Source organism: Actinia tenebrosa, unplaced genomic scaffold (assembly GCF_029948245.1).
Source record: "Actinia tenebrosa isolate PJP-AT-01 unplaced genomic scaffold, QUT_ActTen_1.0 PGA_scaffold14__42_contigs__length_11649687, whole genome shotgun sequence".
NCBI classification, from domain to species: domain Eukaryota; kingdom Metazoa; phylum Cnidaria; class Anthozoa; order Actiniaria; family Actiniidae; genus Actinia; species Actinia tenebrosa.
In genome coordinates this window covers 6144661-6166091 of record NW_028292574.1, presented here as the reverse complement: position 1 = coordinate 6166091, position 21431 = coordinate 6144661, and the positions used below count along the sequence as shown (strand labels likewise).

Genomic DNA, 21431 nt, shown 5'->3' with positions numbered 1-21431 from the left:
TTATGTTTAGAGACACTTTCCATCCACTCTCAATTTTTCATACTATTCAACGACCAGGATATGTGCAATTAAGGTCTATAGAATTCTTGCTAGACTACATACATACATACATACATACATAGTTTATTCAAATCGCAAATAAATTATTGACAAATAGTAAAATACAAGTAAGAGCAGAGGCTAGCAAAAAGCGATACAAATAAGACAACAAAGCACAATAATAGGCGACTTGAAAGGAAGTTATGAGGTTATCCCTATGTGAAAACTCCCAAGAAAAACAACAAAACATGACAAAAATGCATTATAAAGAAAGACCCTAAGCAGCGTAATTAGCGAAAAATGCTCTATAAATGAAGTATAAGTATATGAATATGTACTAAATAAAGGAGAGACAAGCTCTCCGCCACCCTGAGCCCCACCCCCGCACGCGCACCCACCAGACAGATTATGAAGTCTGTCCGCCTGGTGAGCGCACGCGCGAGAAACCCAGAGCAACAGAGAACCCGTCTCCTCCTTAATCTAGACTCTACTAAAAAATATACTAATCGATGTGTACTGCAATATGTAAACATTAAACACCTAAGTGAGACTTCAATTTCTGCTTAAATGATCTAAACCCATCGGTTTCAACAATGTCTTTAGGTAGATCGTTCCACATATTAACAACTCTGACGAAAAAGGAGTATTTGTAGCAGTTAACTCTGGCTGCTTTAACATAAAGTTTGTAGGAATGATTAGCTCTGGTAGACGTAACTTTCGTAAATTCAAAAAAGTCACGGAAATTTAGAATACCTAAACCGAAAACTATTTTGTAACATTCAACTAGAGTTAGGTAGTCCCTGCGGGTCGAGAGAGTAGGCCACTTCAATATTTTACATCTTTCTTCGTATGTCATTTCCCCTCTAGTTTGTCGAAGTGCTAGTCTGGAAGCTCTTCTTTGTACTTTTTCCAATGCAGTTATGTCTTTCACCAGGTGTGGACACCAAACGGGTGACGCATATTCAAGGATTGGTCTTACAAGCGCGATATATAGCATCGAAAAGACTGTGGTATTGGCGGTGCCAACAGTTCGTAAAATAGTCCCTAGGACTTTGTTAGCTTTATTTACGGTGATGCCAATGTGTTCACTCCAGGATAGATTATTGGAGATAGTAACACCAAGATCTTTGAAACTATTAACGTCCTTTAAAGTCTCCCCTAAGATGTACTTCAGTTTGGACTTGTCGCGCAAGTGGGTTATACGCATAGATTCACATTTATCATTATTAAAGCGTAACTGCCATGTGCATGCCCATTCTCTAAGATGGTCTAGATCGTGTTGAAGAGCTAGTGTGTCTAGAACAGGGTCAATAAGCTGCCTGTAAATCTTGGTGTCGTCCGCGTACAGTTTCACATTAGAGGAAATGCGATCTGTGATATCGTTAATGTATAGCAAGAAGAGGATGGGACCTACGATTGTACCCTGAGGTGTTCCAGATACCACTGGAAGCCAGTTTGAACAAGTTCCTCTTATAACCACACGTTGGTGTCGATTAGTGAGAAAATTTCTGAACCATAGAAGTAAGCTCCCACATATTCCGTACATGTTTAGTTTTAAGAGCAAGCGCTCGTGTGGCACGCTGTCAAAGGCTTTCGCCAGGTCGAGGAAGATTACGTCTGTAGGGATAGAAGAATTTCTTGACTTCGCCCAATCATTAACAGTAGATAGCAGTTGAGTTACAGTAGATCTTCCTTGAAGGTAACCAAACTGGTTATCGTTTAATACGTTTAATTCACGCCAGAATTCAATAACATTGTTTTTGATAATTTTTTCACCAATTTTACATACAATAGATGTGAGTGAGATTGGGCGGTAATTTTCCCTAAGGTGTTTAGAACCTTTCTTGTGGATTGGCGTAACGTCCGCTATTTTCCAGTCGTTAGGTAGAGTACCAGATGTAAATGATTTGTTTAACAGTACTGTTATGGAAGGTGCCAGCATCAATGCGAACTCTTTCAGTATACGCGATGGAATGTAATCTGGCCCTGGGGATTTGTTAGGCTTCAGGCTCAGAAGATGTTTCTTGACTTCATTAGTAGAACAATAGATGTTTTCCAGTTTTTTGTCAACAATGCGGTTTAGTGACGGAAAAGTATCGTGGTTTTCCACAGTAAACACTGAAGAAAAGTACTCAATCATGCTACTAGCGATATCGTAGTCATCAGTTAAGATAGTGTCGTCGATTTTCAGCGATAGGAGATCGTTTGTTCCATTACGTTTAGATTTTACAAAGTTCCAGAAAGGCTTGGGGTTGTCTTCCTTTAAATCTTGTGCTAGATCGTTAATATACGCCCATCGAGCAAAGTTGCATTTCCGTTTGACTGTGTTGTTTAAACTACGGTACTTTACCCACAAATTCTCATCATTACGTCTTTTTGCTCTTTTGTAGAGTGACTTCTTCTTTTTACATAGTGTTATAAGTTCTTTTGATATCCATGGCGCATGGAGTTTCTTTTTAGGTTTCCGTTTCGGAATACACTCGTCTACAGCTGTGAACAGTAGATCTTTCCAGCAGGTCCAGTTGTAATCAATATTATCCTCCAGAAAAGCACAGTGCCACGGAATATAAGAAAGAAGTGAGCTCAGTGAATCCCAGTCAGCTTTCTTGTAGCAGTAGACATATTTTTGTGATTTACGTTGGGCATATGGTGATCCGAGTAGTGTGAATGTGATGGAGTTATGATCGGAAAATGGTTCACCAACCAGCAAATCATCAATAATATCGGGTGATGTAGAAAACACAAGGTCCAGCACGTTTCGGTCTCTGGTGGGTTCACATACTAGTTGAGTGAAAAAATTATCTTGTATAATATCTGTCAGTAAAGTGTAGTTTTCAGAATTTTTTAAAGGTCTAGAGTTAGTCCAATCGAATTCTGGTAGATTAAAATCTCCAACAAGTACGAGGTCAGTTGCGGAAATATCATTAAGAACGGCTTGTAAATCTTCAAGAGGCTTTGGGTCATTATTAGGAGGTCTATAAAAAACTCCTAATGTAATCCTGTGGTTATTAAGAAATATTATGTCAATGAAGATCATTTCGGAGTCACAACATGTTATCTCCCTTGATACAGCTTTAATATGATCTCGAACTGCGATAAGTACTCCTCCGCCAAAGCGACCATTATGCTTGCGGTCGTGCCTGAAAACTGTGTAATTTACAGGGAAAATTTCACTGTCAGCAATGGTGTTATCCAAGTGAGTTTCGGTTAGCACTATGATGTCGAAGGGCTTGTTCGAGACTTCGAGGTTCAGTATGCTAATTTTGTTAACAATACTTCGAGCGTTAGTATAAAAGATCGAAAGTTCAGTGTTTCTCTTTGGTGTTCCATGAGTATTCTGGTTACTTTCTTTTGATCTTGCGTGAGGTCCAGGGTTAGGAGCTGTTGAGTCTTTATCTTGGTTTTTATTGGGTCCAGGATTAGGATGGATTCCGATAAGAAGCGGCTTATGAGGCTGGAAGGTGGCAGAACTATTGTTGTAGTATGAAATTCGACTTCTGCAAGTTATCCAACGGCTTTTTCTCGGTTCATGGTAGCTTGGGTTAGAGATTGAACCAATTTTAATCTCATGTGAAGTTGCGTAAAGCTTATATTGAAGCAATACAGCAAAAATAATAAAAGTTGTAAGAGCAGTAAAATTCATGTCCGCCATGGTTGAGTTCTTGCAGTAACATGTTGAATGATACTCTTGTCTGAAGCTCAGCACCATTAAGGCATGGCTCTTTTGAGGAAGGTGATGGAAAATCAGTTATTTATTCATATCTTTGACAGTTTATTATGAATCTTTCCCAAATTTGGCTCGTAGTAGTCATTCTTCAAGGCAAGCAATTACCGCATATCTGTTACCATGGAAACCAGGTCACGTGACACCAAGACCGCCATCTTGGATTTTTTAAACAAATCGTTTGTAATCGTATTGAAACTACTTCAAAAGTTCTGAAAATCCATATTCTTTTCATATTTGCAATACCTATATGGATCTAATTGGATATCTTGGAAATTATATTAAGTTTAATTTCTAGAATATTTTTAATTTTTTGGAAAGAATAGAAAATATTCTAAAAATTAAACTTAAAATAATTTCCAAGATATCCAATTAGATCCATATAGGCATTGTAAATATGAATAGTAATCTGCATTTTCATGACTTTTAAAGATGTTTCGGTACTTTTTCAAACGGCTTGTTTAAAAATCCAAGATGGCGGCCTTGTGGTCACGTGACTTAGTTTCCATGGTAACCAAGGCTTTAAGGTTCCTTCTTTTCACAAAAGACATTAACTTGCCAAGTTTGGGGAAGATTCGTAGAAAACTGGCTATGATATAGCTAAACAGTTTTTCATCTGAGAGCCATGCCTTAATGATGCTGAGAGTGGTTTAACAAAAGAATGAATATTAAAAGATCCAAAATAGAAGTTACGCATGAACATTATTTTTAGTATTTGAGTAGTATAGGGCATACCAGTCCTGATTCACCCGACCTAACCCCATGATTTCCTGAGTTAATCAAATTCGCGTAGTAATGAAATTCCAAAAACGTTGTAAAAGCTACGGCACCAAAAAATGGTCCCCGAGGATTACAGGGATCTCAAAAAGCGGGCATTCGTGGGGTCAAGAATGATCCTACGGGTATTCTCCATGTTGCCTTCCAAAAAATATTTCTTATATATAGACAATGGACTCGCAATACAATTTCGAAACTTACGCCATCGCTGGTAGTTCTGCGATAGATTTGCGGAGGTATTGGGATACGAACGCGAGACGCATACAGCGATTGATAGAGAGAGGTATAGAAGAGTTAGGAGCTGCAAAAGTATCTATTGTGGTGGAGGTTAATTTGATGAAAGATGAAACGGAAACAACAGTTTGGTTGCGCACCAAAACGCTAACAGTCTTAGAGTCGACGGATTTGGATCAAAGGGTGTCCTCACAAATCGAACCAATTTCGGAATCACTTGCCAAGTACACCCGAGAAGGATCCGGATGGACTGTAACAGCTATCAAAGGTGCTACGATTAGCATTGCCCGTTACGTGCCGATTCGTGGTGGTTCTTACGTGCCACTGCCAACTTTCATAGAGCGTAAGAAGGCAATTATCAGTGTGCGTAACAAAGATAACAGGTGTTTTCAATGGGCACTGCGATCAGCGTTGTATCCAGTGAATCAAAATCCATTCAGAACGTCTAAGTATCCACACGACGACCTAGATTGGTTTGACGTAGAGTTTCCAATGGAAATACGATGCATACCCGACTTTGAAGAGCGAAACGAGCTTGCTATAAATGTTTACGGTGTCCGAGAAAAGACCATAGTTCCCCTGCATGTTTCATGTAACAGAGGAGAGCGCATAAACCTTTTCTACCATGGTGAGCATTATTCGTGGGTGAAGTCGCCAAGCCGCTTATTTGCCATGCATAGTAAAGACGGACACAAAAGGTTTTACTGCGACGCCTGTCTGTTACCATTTAAAGATGTAAAAGCATTGAAGAAACACGACCAAATTTGTCGAGGAGTCGAGGAGCCAGCGCAAAGAATTCAGCTGCCAGTAAGCAAAGATTTACGATACGACGACCACAAACGCCAAAACAAAGTGCCTTACGTGACTTACGCGGACTTCGAGTCCTTGATTACCGATGAGTATGAGGAAGCTGGTAACACGCAAAAGAAAGGGCTACACGAGATTTGCTCGTATGGTTACGTAGTCGTTCGCTGCGACGGTGAAGCGGATGAGCCAGTGCTTTACCGAGGCCCTAACGCTGCACGGAATTTCCTCACAGCTTTAGAAGAAGAGGAAGAATACATTCGACGCCGGTTAATGCATAAAAAGAAGGTTAAGTTGACCAAAGAGCAGTTAGGGGCATATCACGCAGCACAGAAGTGCCACGTTTGCGAGCTAGGCGTTCTAAAGTACGGACGCCGAGCAAAGAAAGCCTGGGATAAGGATGGGGCTTACTTAGGAGAAGCGCACCCCGCATGTGGACGTTATGCAAAAGACGGAGATAAGCCTGGCAAACCTTCCACGCACTGCTTTCACTGCGGCGAACCTATAGAGGAAGACTTTTACACAGACAAAGTGATGGATTGCTGTGAAATCACTGGTGAGTTTAAAGGCGCATCGCACTGGAAATGCAGACAGCGGATAGACCCCAACATGGAGATTCCTGTGTTCTTTCACAACCTCCGCGGGTACGACTCCCATCTCTTGCTGCAAGGCGTGGAGGGGCACGAAGTAAAGTGTATACCTAACAACAAAGAACGGTATATGTCCGTAACGATTGGCAAGCTAAAGTTCCTGGACTCCCAGCAGTTCATGGCAGATTCCTTAGCCAATCTAGCCAAGTACAATGAGGATTCACCAATATCCGACGAATACGATGCGGAAAGGAAAGGTGTGTATCCTTACGAATACATGAATTGCTGGGAGCGCTTCGAAGAAACGCAGCTTCCACCCAAAGAGTCCTTCTACAGCACTCTAAATGAAGCGGGAATATCCGACGATGAATACTCCTATGCGAAGGAGGTTTGGAAGAAACACGACTGCGGAAATTTAGGCGACTACCACGACGTCTACCTACTCTCGGACGTTGTCCTACTAGCAGACGTCTTTCAAAGCTTCCGAAAGATGGCTATGTCTTACTACGGGTTAGACCCAGCAAACTTCTATACGGCTCCTGGGCTTTCCTGGAGTGCGCTGTTAAAGAAAACAGACGCACAACTGGATCTCCTAACCGACTACGAGATGTATCGATTTATGGAAGACGGTATTCGCGGTGGAGTTTGCGGGCCCAGCAGACGCTACGCGCGCGCCAACAATCCCCAAGTAGAGGGTTACGACCCCGAAAAGTCAAACACTTACATATTTTATTTAGATGCGAACAATCTTTACGGGTGGGCAATGTCCCAGCACCTTCCAGTTAGGGAGTTTGAATGGACGGAGCCACGCGAACCGGAGTATTACATGCGAATAAAACCCGACAGCCGCAAAGGCTTTGTCTTAGAAGTTGACTTGGAGTACCCCGAGCACCTACACGACCTCCACGATGATTACCCGCTTGCCCCGGAAGCAATTGAGATACCTTTTGAACAGCTATCACCACTACAAAAGAAGCTGTGCCCCAACTATAAGCCGTACCGCAAGCTAACGATGAATTTGATGAACAAAAAGAATTACGCTGTTCACTATCGCAACCTGCAATTCTACGTGCGCCATGGAATGCGCGTGACAAAGGTGCACCGCGCCCTGAAGTTCCGCCAAGAGCCGTGGATGCAGCCGTACATAGACTTTAACACCCAAAAGCGCACAGCCGCCAAAGATGATTTCGAGAAAAACCTGTTTAAGCTAATGAATAATAGTGTGTTTGGGAAGACTATGGAGAACATTCGCAAGCGGGTTAGCATAAAGATTGCTAACACACGCGAGGAAGCGGAGAAGTACGTATCGCAACCAGGGTTCGTACGCTACGTAGACATGTTGAACTTCTTTGTGATACACATGAAGAAGGCTAACCTATTTCTAAATAAGCCTGTATACACCGGGTTTTCAGTGCTGGAGCTATCGAAGTTGCTGATGTACGAGTTTTATTACGACAAACTCAAACCCAAGTACGGCGATAAGTGTCGACTCCTTTACACGGACACCGACTCCCTAATAATGGAGATAGAAACCCCCGACGTTTACGCAGACTGTCTCGAAGATATTGACGAATATGACACGTCCGGTTACCCGCGCGACCATCCCCTCTACTCAGCCAAAAATAAGAAAGTAATTGGAAAGATGAAGGATGAAATGTCAGGCAAGCCAATCGTGGAGTACGTTGGGCTAAAACCAAAGATGTATAGTGTACTTAAGACGGACGGCGCAGACAAGAAAGCAAAAGGCGTAAAAAAATACGTAGTTAAGAAGCAACTTACGCATCAGTCTTACGTGGATGTGCTTCATAGTCAAAAGTCTCAGAAGCACCACATGAATTCCCTGCGGTCCTTTAAGCATCGAATACACAGCATTACTCAGGAGAAGGTGTCACTGTCCGCATTTGATGGTAAGAGGTGGATGTGCGACGATGGCATCCATACGCACGCGTTCGGTAATCACACGATAAGCAGTTCTTCTTTGACGAACCCACGTGTGGGACCATCATAAAGATAATACGAGATGGGCTGACCCTTCTTAGCTATTACACTTCGGATCTGGTAAGTTTCCAAAGACCAATTAGGATCCGTAGCTCTTTTGGATCCTCCTTCTAATTCACCCGGCTCATAGAGATATCGAACCGTGACATCGCCTAATCTCTTTTCCTGGGGGAAGACCGCCCTTGAGCTTCTGACGTAGGACTTGTGTTCCACGTGTTTCTTTTTTATGGCATCCTTGGGTTTCATTCCCGTAGCCCTGGCCGCCTCGTTGTTCAAAGCCGCGACGACCTGGGGGAGCCTTTGGGTCCATTCCCTGTTGCGTTTGGAGGGATCTTCCAGCTCTTTCCAATACTGGTACCCAAAGAGACGCTCGGCCAGGGTCTTATTGAATCTTTCGACGATGCTCTGACCCCTGTGGTACTCAGCTTCGGCTCTCCTAATCTTAGTGTCGTGGTCTTTCAGGGTCTTGGTAACCGCGCCCATGAACTCCGTCCCCGCATCCACTTGCAGCAGCTTGGGCCATTTCAAGACGCGCTTATAAATCCTACCTAGGGCTTCTGCGACTTCCCCAGAATCCTTGCTGGTTATGGGTTCGGCGTCCTTGTATCTGCTTGCGATATCAACTACGGTCAAAGCGTACCTATAGGTCTTTCTTCTCACCTTGTCGTGCGGTAAGAAAAGCAAATCCGCCTGATGAACCTCATTGGGGGCATTTACGGTAAAGCTGGGCCTGGGAATGTACTTAGGCACGGGAAGATAAACCTGCCAGAGGGTTTGTTTTTTTAACCAGTTCTTAGCCGTTTCTTCTGATACCCTGGCCGCGGCTGCAAGTTTCTTGATGGCCGACGCTCCTCTCCAATAGCCTTCGGGCCCATAGTAAATCCTTTTGAGCTTGTCCTCAGTTCGGCCCATTATATAAATTTGATTCAAGCGAAGGATAGGACAAGATTGATCTTACGTCCGTTAAAATCCACCGTCTCTCCGTCCACTTTAATGGTGATGTTTATGCTTTCTACCAAATTAGACAAATCATAGCACAAAGAAATGGGAGTGTATTCTACCAGGTCAAATGGATTACCTGTGGGCAGAAACTTGGACATAAGAGAAGACTTTTCTCCATTGTTGTAACTATGGACCAAGTCGCAATAGACTTCATAAGAGGATGCAACTTTTCATTTTACAGGTATGGCTGTGTCGGTAATCGTCTTGCCCGAAGCACATAATAATGACCCCAATGGGTCAAACTTTCCAAAAGTTACTGAATAGTTTGGCATATTATGTTTGAGGGTCATTTCGTGCGGCAATCCTGTGGTGAGAGTATAACCGCGCTTGGCAAGCTCCTTAGCAAGGGTGATTGGCGTGTAATGTCCATCGGGTAGCATTTCACCTTGATAATTGCCGGGCGTCTTAAGTACGGTAACCAGGCCCCCAATTAAATTATACCAAGAATTGTACAAAGAGCAACTTATGAGCCGAACCTTACAGGCTTTGATGGGGGGATTCAGATAAGTGGTAAAGTTATTCTTGTCGCTTTCCAAAAAGACGATCATTATATTTTAGGCGCCTAAGGCGCCACTAGAGGCTAAGCGTAGCTTAGACTAAGTACGCCAAAGCTACGCCTCCTGCCAGCCCTGCAACTCCTACGAAGACCAGCTCATTGTCTTTTTGTTTCTTAGAAGGCTGGTAGTAATTCTTGAACTGAGGCCTTTTCAACCCCGTCGATGCCGCCGGGTGCGCCTGTGCATAAAGTTTAAAGGCGTAGTCTGTATTTTCGAAGTTCTTATCCGCCTGCATCTTGTCTTGGTAATTCTTGTCCAACCAATCCCTGTAAGCTTGTCTTTTTTCATTCCAAGCCGCCACGTCCCTTTGATATTTCTCCAGCGCGAAGTCGTGTCTCTTCCTTTCGGCGGCCAAATCTCCGCTGCGATCGCCTCTGACTAATCTATCCAAATACTGACCACCATAATTAGCTCCAGTGAATGCTAAAGCTGCAATGACTCCACCTGCGATCAAACTAGCCATTTATATATTGGGCAGGTACTTTTCCTTCCGTAGGTAATCCTTTACCATGATAGCCCCGCCTACGGCAGTGGTCATCTTAGCAAAATTAGCGAAGCTCTTGCTTGGGTCTTCAGTAAAGTCTTCTTTGAGCACTTTCTTACCTACCCAACCAATACCCGCAACAATGGAAGTAATGATAGCTGCTTCTTCAACAGTTTTCAATAACGCGGTTGACATTATATTACAGAGCGAGAAGGTTATTACTCCATCACGGGTATTTTGCTTCTAGGCTCCTGCGTCACATGCACGGGTTCTACTTTTGGCTTCGTAGCCCGCCATTGCAAGTAGAGGCTGCCTGCTGCTATAGCAACTCCCAACGCGCCGATGACGTACCCAGGATTAATAAAGGATTCCTCTTCTCTTTCCTCCACCTTTTCTTCTTTTTTGGCTTTGTTCTTCCTGTTCATCTCAGCGAGCTTCTTTCCGGCAGCGACTCTGCCTGGAGATTTAGCCTTGGTAATCTTCTGCTCGGGTTCCTCCGCCTTCGATTCAGCTTCACTCATTTATACTAAGGACTTGAAGGACTTGATAAGTAACTTAATAGGACCTGAGCAAGTACTTGAGAAGGACTTGATAAGTACTTGAGGCGACCTGGGTAATTCCTGAGGATGACTTAAGTAAGTACTTGATCAGGTACCTCAGCAAGTGCCGCCTGGAAGACCTTTTCGACTTCTCTATCCTTCTTGAAGTCCTTCCAAGACGTCGTGAGTTCCTTCAAGTCGACGTGCTGAGCTACGTGAAGTGCTGCAGAGGCAACTGCCATTAACTTACCGCACTTCAAAGACAACCACCCACAGGTTATCTTAAGTTCTTGAACAATGACATAGTCCTCGCTTATGTCCTTCCGCAGTTGCTCCACGTCGTCTATGGGCAGCGCAAGTCCGAGAAGCTTGGTGGCAAGTCTGATAGCGGAGTCTGCTACGGCGTCCGTGGTCTTACTTGCAAGGGCAGCCTCGTACCTCTTATGGAACTTCTTGACTTCATCTTCTGACAACTTATTGACCTGCTCATGGGTAAGTTCCTTGCCTATCATTTCTTTGCACTTTCCCGAAGACACAAGGATGTTGAGTTGTTCCTTAAGGTTACTTTCGTCTAACTGTGTGGGGACTTCTATCAACTGCTCAATCTCCATATACATTAGGAGTTAAAGATTCCAACCGTGTAGGGAAACCTCAAAGAGAAGATCATTTTGGAATGTTGGTGCGTCTTCAAATGCCGCATGTATTCGTGCAACTGTTCCTTGGATATTTCACCGCCATAGTCGCTTAAGATGGTTTCCAGGTCAGACTTACTTGGAGTATAAAATACTACGAGAGATCCTATGTTTTCCCTAAAAGTCTTGGAGACACTGGTAAGCTGCTGCGAGAGCAACCAAACGCTGATATTGTCGTGTCTGCTGCTAAAAGCGAGCTTCACTAATTCGGAGGTGCGTCTTTTTACGTCGTCCCCACAGGCAATGTCATCCAGTATGAGGAGTGTCTGAGTATTCTTGGGGAATTGTTTGTGCCAGAACTTAAGATGGCTGGATAACTCGTTAGGGTCCAATATGTCCACAAAGAAGTCGTCATCTTTTGCGCCTACGCCCGTCCAGGTGCGGTTATTCACGTAGGTGGGGCATAATAGCACGATATAGTCGAAACGGTATCTAAAGGGTCCTAATAGCTGCTCTACCACAAACTGGGTCTTTCCGCAGCCGGTGGGTCCTACTATCAGAGCGTTACAAGGCATGTGATTTGGTTCCATTATATTTTAGAAAATCACAGGGATTTTCACTAAGGTAATTTATTACCTGAAATATATGGAGCCCGTGGAAGCAGTCAAAGCAATGGTTAACGTCGTCAAAAGGAAGTCGGACCTGGAGAGGACGGTCGAAATGCAAAGGGAGGAGATAGACCGGCTGAATGAACGCGTAAAGGAGCTATATGAGGAAATGTGCGGCCTAAAGCGCGCAGAACGGTTTGGCGCTTTGATAACGATGGCAACGTGGGCCAAGGAATCCGTAAAGGATTTCATGCACTACCCCATGTAAAAGGGTCAATAATGTTGCGTAGAGGTTAAGAATCTTGTTAATGACCTCGTCAAACTATTTCAAAAAGTGCCTCAGAATGTTAAGCTGAGGTGAAGGAATTTGTTAAAAGGGGACACAAACTATTTCAAAAAAGGGTTGATAATATTAAGCTGAGGTTAAGGAATTTGTTAAAAGGGGACGCAAACTATTTCAAAAAAGTGTCTCAGGATGTTAAATAGAGGTTAAGATATTTGTTAATATATATGAACTGCTTGATGTGTAAGAAGGTGTTTAGCACCAAACAAAGACTCCAATACCACGTTGGACATGGAGTTTGCACGAAGAAGCCCATCGAGAAGACCTGCAAAAACTGTAACAAGGAGTTCAGCTCCCTTCAGAAGTTACAGCAACACGTAAGGAAAGAAGTTTGTTATAAGACAAAACGATGTGGTTTCTATGACAAGGTCCTTAGCAGCCGCCAACGTCTTCAGACGCATAAAAGAGTGCATAGGGAAGCATATCACGTCCTTTCAGAGAAGTACGATTTGGACGGGGTGGATTGTTACCAATGCGGCGATCTTATGAGTCGTTGCGAACATAAAAACGATTACCTAAGGAATAGAATAGACTACTTTATGAAGATGAAAAGAGTCTTACCAGGGTTCGATAAGTTGGAGGGAGTACCATGGACAAATAGAGAATATTGGAGGTGTGAATGTGAGAGGTGCGGATGCGTAAGGGAGGACGAACACATATTTAACTGCCTTTTAACAAAAAGTTAACCTCAGCGCAACATTCTGAGGCACTTTTCAAAATAGTTTGCAGCCCTTCTTAACAAATTCCTTAACCTCTACGCAACATTATAAGGCACTTCTTGAGATAGTTTGCGGGGTAAATTAACAAATTCCTTAACCTCATTTCAACATTTTGAGGCCTATTTTGAAATAGTTTGCAGGATATATGCTAGCCTACGCAGTCGCATCCTTCCTTTCAATATATGGACTGTATTACCTGCGAGATATCCAACGACTGCATAATTACCCCTGAGGTCATAGAAGTCGTTAAGGAGCGCGCCAAGCAGGTTAAAAAAAAAGAGTCACCCTCGTCGCAGAGCGAAGGTACGACTGTCTCTGCTGCCGCCACACCTACTTAGGCGACGACTTTACCGACCATTGGTGCAGCGCAGACCCTAAGGCGCTACGGACCGTCGCCGACACTTTATTCTCGGCGTCTGAGGAATGAAGACGCATTAACTACAGAGGGGAGATTGAGTAACCCTCCTTTCTATGTCAAACACCCATCTACCGTTCTGCTTACCATGTGAACGCAGGTGGGTAAATTCTTCACCTTGCAGTATGTAGCGAACCCTGTCAGGCGCCCATAAAGAATACTCTACATCGTCGTATTTGAGAAGTAACCGCATTCGGTTCAAATCCTCAAAGACGACGTACTTTTTTATTTCATATGCAATGCCCTCAATCAAATCACGCCAATGCACTTGCCGGATCATATATCCTATGAAATATCTTTAAGTGCGTTGTCAGAGTGTCCGTGGTTTTGAAAGACTTACAGCACCACCTACAGGGAATCCTCAATTGCTCGGCGTATGCGGCAATTGCGCGGCATATGTCGTCGTAGTCGTTGCTTATGAGCACCTTATAGCCGTTTTCTTCATACCTTTTCAGGAGTAGTTGTTGATCTGGCGACAATCTACCGTCACCCTTAGGGGTTTTTAACTCAATGCAGAAGCCTCGGTAGTGCACGTGCGCATTTAACAGTAGTAAGTCAGGTTGACCTCGTTGGTAACCTTTTTGCCAGCACTTTATGCGCTTGCCGTCGCTGTCCTGCAATTCTCCTAAGCCCGGCGCTATGAGCATCTGAGGGTAAAACCTGCGAATGTAGTTAACCACCTTTTTATGTAGGTCAAATTCGTTTTCTATCTTAAATACCAACTTATTTGGGGTGTCAAAGCGCTTTTCTATTTCGTATTTACCGGTCTTTCTTAGTGCGGGTAGCACTTCCTCGAATACCCAATCTTGTAATTCCACGGCTTTAGCTTGGAGCTAAATATCAGCTGATACAAACCAGGCTCTGATATAAATAAGGAACGTGGGTGCATAGTAGAAGCATAACGATTCGTTATGTTCATCTCGCCCAGCCTTTTCTTGTTCTTATCTGAGACGTGGTCGCTAATAGCCTTAGCCGTGTTCTCGTAATCTAACGCAGCAGCCACCTTCTTTGCTTTAAAGTAGAGGGAATTGCCTTGCACTATGCATTGCAGTTTGGTGTTGTTGTTTTCGAAGACGCGTAACATGGTATATCTAAGAAATATTTTAATTTTTTTAGGGTAACTGAGGCACGAAGTTATCAATAGGCGACGCTTTTCAATTGATTCATTTCCACGCTAAGCTGCGCGTCAGACACGACGAAGACGTACGCGTTTATCTTATCGCCGTAGCCCGCGGAGGCATTCTTTGTGCGCTTGATCTCTAATGTTATACCATCCTGTGTATTTACTAGACGTAAACCCTGGCCATGTAGGTCTTCGTCGTTGATGGTGCGCATGTCGATCCATAACGCGTACTTATCATTAAAGAATTCCTCAGGGCTCACCTGGTCGCCAAACTTACGCATGGCCTCTCTGTACACGTCTGCAGGCTTTATTCCCTGGGAGTAGACCTTGTTTGGAACGCCGTTTATGTTGACCCCTACGTTAGTAATGTTGGGGTTGTGGAAGGCCTCGGAGTCGCGCTTACCGGCCTCGTAGGGCTTAGCAAACACCAGCATCAGCCCCGTGAGACTTCTTCGGGGGAGGTTAATACTTTGGTTAATGACCTCGTCCGTCTTATCCAAGAAGCTAAATGTCTTGTACATCACCACGTGGTCGTAAAGGAATGCCTTTCCGGAGCTGTATTCCATGCCGGCGCTGCGTGCCAACTCTTCGCTGTATACCGTTTCGTACTGCAGCTCTAAGTTGGTAATAGAGTATGGGGTTGTTGTGGTAAGTGCAGTGGTCAGCCCACCAATGATGTTATTAGCATCTGCTAAAGTTACTTCAAACTGTAGCTCGGATAACTGTCTTGGGTAATACACACCGTGATTCGTAATCACTTCAAAGTCCAGTGGTATGACATACTTGCTACCATAGGCGGTCTTTATTCGCTTTGCGTCTGCCACTGCGGTTTCCCCGCTGGAGTCCGTAGGTTGCGTTTTCGTAGGTGTGCGAACCTTACGCAGGATAACACTACCAATTCCCTGTTCTATTCTTTGCGCGCGGTCAAAGGCTGTTAACCATAAGTCTTTGTAGGTGGTATACAGATCGTACCTATTTAAGTCCAGCAAGGATTCCCCAGCGAATTTAACCCTCATCTTAGAGACGATGTTGCGACCCACGTTGTTAACGATAATCCTTTCGTCTGTGGGGCTTGACTGTACCGCTAGGTCAAACCTTAAAGCCAAGGTTCCGGGTACTAAGACTAGGTTATCCGTTAGGCGGGGTACGCCTACGTACAAGGTTTCTCCTGGCTTTGCGCTAGAAGGTGTGAATGTGACCCGGTGAAAGGTGCGTTCTGCCTTTAGTCCGCCAACCTGCTTAGGTAATACGTTGGGGTTTAACTTTGAGCTTATCATATATAATGGAAGTAGAAGGAACGGATTTTGACCCCACCACTGAAGAAGGTCAAGTCGACATTAACGATGAAGAATACGACGCGTGGACTAAGGGCGCGAATACCACGCCTCATGTCTACGATATGGCCTTGATAAGCAAGTATGGTGATAGGTGGAGAAGCTTCAAGGCAGCCTTAAATCGCATGTGGCAATCAAGAAACCGCGGCAGCCCCGTCCCTGAGTACTTGGAACTTCGAAACATAGACGAGCAGGGAGCAACCGCGCGGGAAACCATAGAGTGGGCAACGCAAGAGCTAAGGCACCGTTATTCCCGCTTTGAGGCCAACGACGTAAATCTCACAGAACGCGGAAACAAAGTCCTCATAAGCGTCCAAGACCTGAGATTTCCTGACAAAAACCGCTGGACGAAACCGCAACCCCTTTTTGATGAAGATGGTGAAGTTAGGGGTGACGTGGCGAGATTAAAAGGCTTTCAACTAGCTACCCGAAGTGCGTTAGAAAGGTTGGCAGCCTTGAATGAGAGGGTCGCGTTAGAAAAGCGCGTCGAGGAGCTGCAAGAAACGTTGGAAGAAAGGGAGGCAGATTACATGAGACAAACCCGACTACTCCTCGATGCTCAAAAAAGAGAAGTCAACGACAAAGGCGTGCAAATAGCAGAGCTTAAAGAACAAAGGAACCGTGCCCAACGCGAAAGGGATCGAATCCAAAAGGCCTTCGAACTTACCCTGCAAGACTTGGACTTAAGTAATAAAGGAAGCTAAGGATCTACAAATTACCATAGCCGGCTCTTTGGAGGAACGGCGGCAGCTGGTTGCCGAAATCAATACTAAAGAGGAGCAAATCAGGCAAATGAGCCAGGCCATTGAAGACCTGGAGGGGCAATTAGAGCGGCAGCAAGAAGTATTCGCGGATCAAACTCGTTCCGAAGAGGAAAGGGAGGCAGCCCAAAAGGAAGCAGAAACCCTCGAGGTACGCCTTGCGGAATTACGGGCGCAAAAGGAAAACCTGGAAAAGGAGTTGGGGCTTACCACCAAGGAAAAGGTAAAAAGAGCCCTTTTGAAGTATGGTATTCCCCTTGCATTCGCAGGTCGCTATTAGCACCGTAGTAGGAGTAATCTTGTCCGCGCTTAAGGCTACAGGCGCAGGCGTAAAGAAATTAGGCAATGGACTGACGGACTTGGGGAAAAAAATGGCAGCCGGTCTTCCTGGGCTGCTGGGTAGTGTTCTTGGCCTGGCACTTAGGGCCGGCGGCGAACTGTTGAAGTTCGTGGGGAATAACATTTGGATCTTGGTTGTCGCTATTGGAGTGGTACTTATGAAGAAGATGAAGGCTTAATCTTGTCCTTGTATGTTACTGGGGGCTTGTCGTCGTCAGGCGCCCGAGGCGTCCTCGACTTGGGATAAGTAAAGATAGTATTCGCGCCGCCTTGATAATTTGGTATCAAGGGTATAGCAGTCATGGTGCTAATAGGCTTATGATTCCAAGTGGCATTCTGAATAATTTCCGGTTCCCACTCCTTAGCTGCGTTAATTATTAAAGCTCTGGCAAAAGAATCGACCTTGTCCTTTACCATTATTTGAAGCTTTGCATATTTGCAGTTGACTATAATGTGAAATGTTACGGGCATTTGGTCTTCGTCGGTAACCGAATGCGGAAAGGCTGCAAAATGAACCGGATACCTCTTCTTATTTTTAGTCCCGTAAGGCGGTAGGGGAACGTCGCCCTCATCAACTATCCTAAAGCCAATAGTACCACTATAAGCTACGCATATGGTAATCGTGCAAATGACCAATCCAAAGCCGCCTACTTCTACAAATAATCCTGTATCCCGCCAGCCTTTTAGGTACCCCCTCTCCTTTGAATAATAAGTATGCCCAGTTTCCTTTGTGTGTGGATTCATATATTTAAAGGCTAAGTACCATAAGAGCGCTAATGGTCATGTGATTATAGGCTGCATCTCTCTGATCCTCTATGCTGTTTATGCAAACGCTCCCGGTGTCATCTACGCGCATTTGTAGCTTTACCTTTCCATGGCAATCAGCAACCATATGAAAAGTCCAAACGGAAAGATTTTCAGAGCTACCAGCATTTGGCTCTACGGAAAAATATACGGGCTCTCTGTTGTTTGTCTTAGTTCGCATAGGCTGCAGTATGCCGTTGTCATCCAGGAAACCTAAAGCCGACGTTGGCATGGCTGCTCGTACCAATGCAAATGCTGCATATTATCAGCTTCTTTCCCGAGTAGTTCAAATCCACGGACATGCCCGTGACATCAACCCAAGCCGCCTGGGTGTATTTTTTCTCGCCTGTGTAAGTCGTATAAACACAATCTACTCCAGCTACGTAGGGGTTGTTCATCGCCATATATAATAACTCAGACCAATGCTTGCAGCTGCTAGGCCGGCTTTTAGTAAGTTATGGTCATATTCCTCAGGTATGGTTGGTAACGCGGGAATATGCTTCTTAACTGCGGGTAGCTTTGCTTCGTGTGACTTTTTTGGCTTCTCTACGAAGTGAGGAATGCCCTTGGTCATGTCAGAGTTCACGTCATTCACCCCAAGCTTCATGTCTTTGGTAGCTCGTTGAAGTTTGTTGTTATAACCCACGACGGAATTGGCGTTGATGACCAAATTACTTGGCATCAACCAACAACCAGGCGACAAAGCGTAATCCAGCCGCACTTTAGATTGCTGCACCGCTAATTGATATCTCTGCACCGACTTGGATATGTCATTTTCTATTATTGCGGACTCAAAAAGGACAAGGAATTCTTGTTGCATTTCCCGCGAAGCACCTTGGGATCCAACAATGGGGCTGCGGGTATTTACCTGCGCTCCCAGGGTGCAGTAGACGAATGCTTCAATGCTGCGGTTCATCCTGGCTAGGTTTCTTAGGCCTTTTCCTTTTAATAATACAAACGGATCCCAAGGACTGGGGTAAATCGTCTCAATCCTATCGATCAGCGTAACGTCATTCTTGCGACCACCCAAGTCGTAAAACTTTAGGACCCCGGGGTATTTTTGATGATACATGTCTGCCGGACGCACGCCGTCAACATGCCAAGCATAGATAATACCCAAGCCATGCGTGGCGCCCTCCCGATAACGAAAGTCTCTTTGCTGCGGCTTAAACTCATTCATTAGTCTTTCTAGGGCAGCGGAATCGTAGTGGTTATCCATTCGATTGAATGGCTTTTCCCCCGGTAATGGTACATTAAGCTCCTTCAATATGCGCCGCATAGTATAGGCAACGTGGAACCTTAGAAAGGCAATGTCGAACATATCCGCGGCAACCCCGCAGCCCTTTGTAGCCGCCCAGACGGCAAAGTTTAACTGCTGCGGCCAGTACTTGAAGTTAGGCCCTCTTAGCCATTCGTGGGCTTCTTTTCCTGAAGTGTGCGTAAGGTTAAAATCTTTAAAGATATTCCTTACTACCACGTCAAAGGTTTGCTTACCCACTGGAATCTTTAAATGCGTTACTATCTTATCAAAGTCGTTTACGCCACCTTCAGCATCGTAAAATGGGTAATCCTGGTTGGTTATTAATAGGAATCTTTGGGAAATTAGGTAGCACGAGTTTTGGTTGCTTCCTTTCATGTACAGGTTTTGGTTGCTTCCTTTCAGGTTTTGGTTCTGGCCGATGCTCAAACATCTTTCCGAGATCTTTCCGACTTAAGTAATCCCCATAATGTGGTTGCTCCTCAAAATCATTCTCAAAAGCGTCGTACATTAGTATATATAATGGATGTTATACCATCAGCACCTCCACTTTATCCGGATTTACCCAAAGAGGGTCCTAACGAATTAAACGCGGAGAACTTTCGTCTGAATAAAGCAAATCTAATCCTGGCTTACTTGGAAGGGCAGACAAAACACTACGAAAAAGTCCGAAAAAAGTACGTTAGAGCCCGGAGTACGCTACATAAGATTGCAATAACTTCAGGGTCCATATCCGTTGTGTTAACGGGCTCCGGCGTTGCTACTTCGCTTACTGGACCGGGAATAATTGTTGGGGTTCCTTTGGCCAGCGTTGGGGCAGCCTGTGGTATCATTTCTGCTGTTGCTACGGGCATTATGAAGCAGTTGTCAAGCAAAATATCCAAGCATGACACGACAATAGCTCTGTCAAGGGCTAAAGTAAATACTATTACCGACCTTGTCTCAAAGGCTTTGCGTGACAGAAAGATAGACGATGTAGAATTCTCGCTTATCTTAGCCGAAGAGGAAAAGTACGAGAATATTAAAGACGGACATAAGGAACGAAAAAAACAGTCGTAAAAGATCTTTCCGAGGAATCTCGCAAAAAAATCTACCAGGAGGCAAAAGAGGAGCTTCAAAGAAGGCTCGCTCATTGAACATCTGCTTCGAAAAGAGCGCGACAGGATTCTATTTACATATTGAACGCCGGCTGTCTGGTTCATATGCAGATTAAATATAATAATTTTCACATACATAAGCGTCCAGATGTGTCTGGCGTTCGCTTGTGATCGTGGACTTTGGAGCTGGGGAGGCCTAAAGTCCCGAGTTCAAGCCTCGCTGTAGACGCATTTGGACCGGTTGCTGTGAGTGGGGAAAAAAAAGCCCCCCCCCCCCCCCCCCCACTCACAGCAACCGTGGGGGGAGGGGTGGAAAAGAAAAGATAGAAAGTGCGATTCAACCCCGCGATGGGGGGTTTCGCGAGGAAAAGTTGGAAAAGTCAGGGGGTGTCTCGGGACGCTGTCCGGAGTTCACCCTCTGGTGGGTCGTAAGAAAGATATATGTGTATGTACTAGAGGGCCTCTGGCGCGGGATGAAATAAGCCCCGTAAGCCCAAAATGCAAAAAACCCCACTGGGGATAGCTTGGTGTTCTGCGCGATGCATTCCCCAGTGGGGTTTCTGACAAAATAAACGCCAGTTTTGCATTTTTATTTTCTCGGAATCCATCCTAACAGGGGGTGGTTGGGGTCAATTTTGTAAAATATTTCATAGATTACGTTAGGGTAATAAGGAATATCCTTATTCAACCGACAAAACATCCACTCGGCTTTTATCATATCAGAAACTTCAGGAATAGACTTACCGGTAATTTCAGACAAAAGATAGGGAATAGCTTTGTAATATTTCCCTAGCTTTAATTTTTTCAGCGTTTTCCGTAGACTTTGAGGGGTTGGCTCTTCTAAGTGGTCTATGATTTTCTCCTTTACTTCGTTGTCTAAATATACCGGTCGATAACCTTGGATTTGACTCATCCAGTCCCTAAAGTATCTTATTCTTTTGTATGGGGTCTTCTTACGACCTCCGTTTGCGTAATATTGCTCTCTGGTAGCATTTGGTACGGCATTACGAATATTCTTACCACACTCGTAACACTGTGCTGACGTGTCGTCTTCTATTTGCATTTTCTTACCACAACAAATATACTTATTTGGTGGTGGGGTAACAAGCTTGGGTTTCAAGCACTTTACACAGAAGTCATAGACGAATTCTTTACATTCGTGCATATATATCTAGCATATTTTTTGCCCGCTTTTTGAGACCCCTGTAATCCTCGGGGACCATTTTTGGTGCCGTAGCTTTTACTACGTT

At 44.5% G+C, this 21431-nt stretch overlaps 1 protein-coding gene across 1 annotated transcript; it reads left to right on the top strand.

The window, feature by feature from the left end:
* Positions 1-4711: 4711 nt before the first annotated feature.
* Positions 4712-8176, top strand: LOC148911318 (uncharacterized). The gene has a single exon (XM_089029946.1). It carries the CDS (start codon positions 4712-4714, stop codon positions 8174-8176), a length of 3465 nt encoding a protein of 1154 aa, XP_088886072.1.
* The last annotated feature ends 13255 nt before the right edge of the window (positions 8177-21431 follow it).

Bases quoted from the DNA above. Each gene is read 5' to 3' on its own strand.
- LOC148911318 (XM_089029946.1), top strand. From the start codon at position 4,712: ATGGACTCGCAATACAATTTCGAAACTTACGCCATCGCTGGTAGTTCT.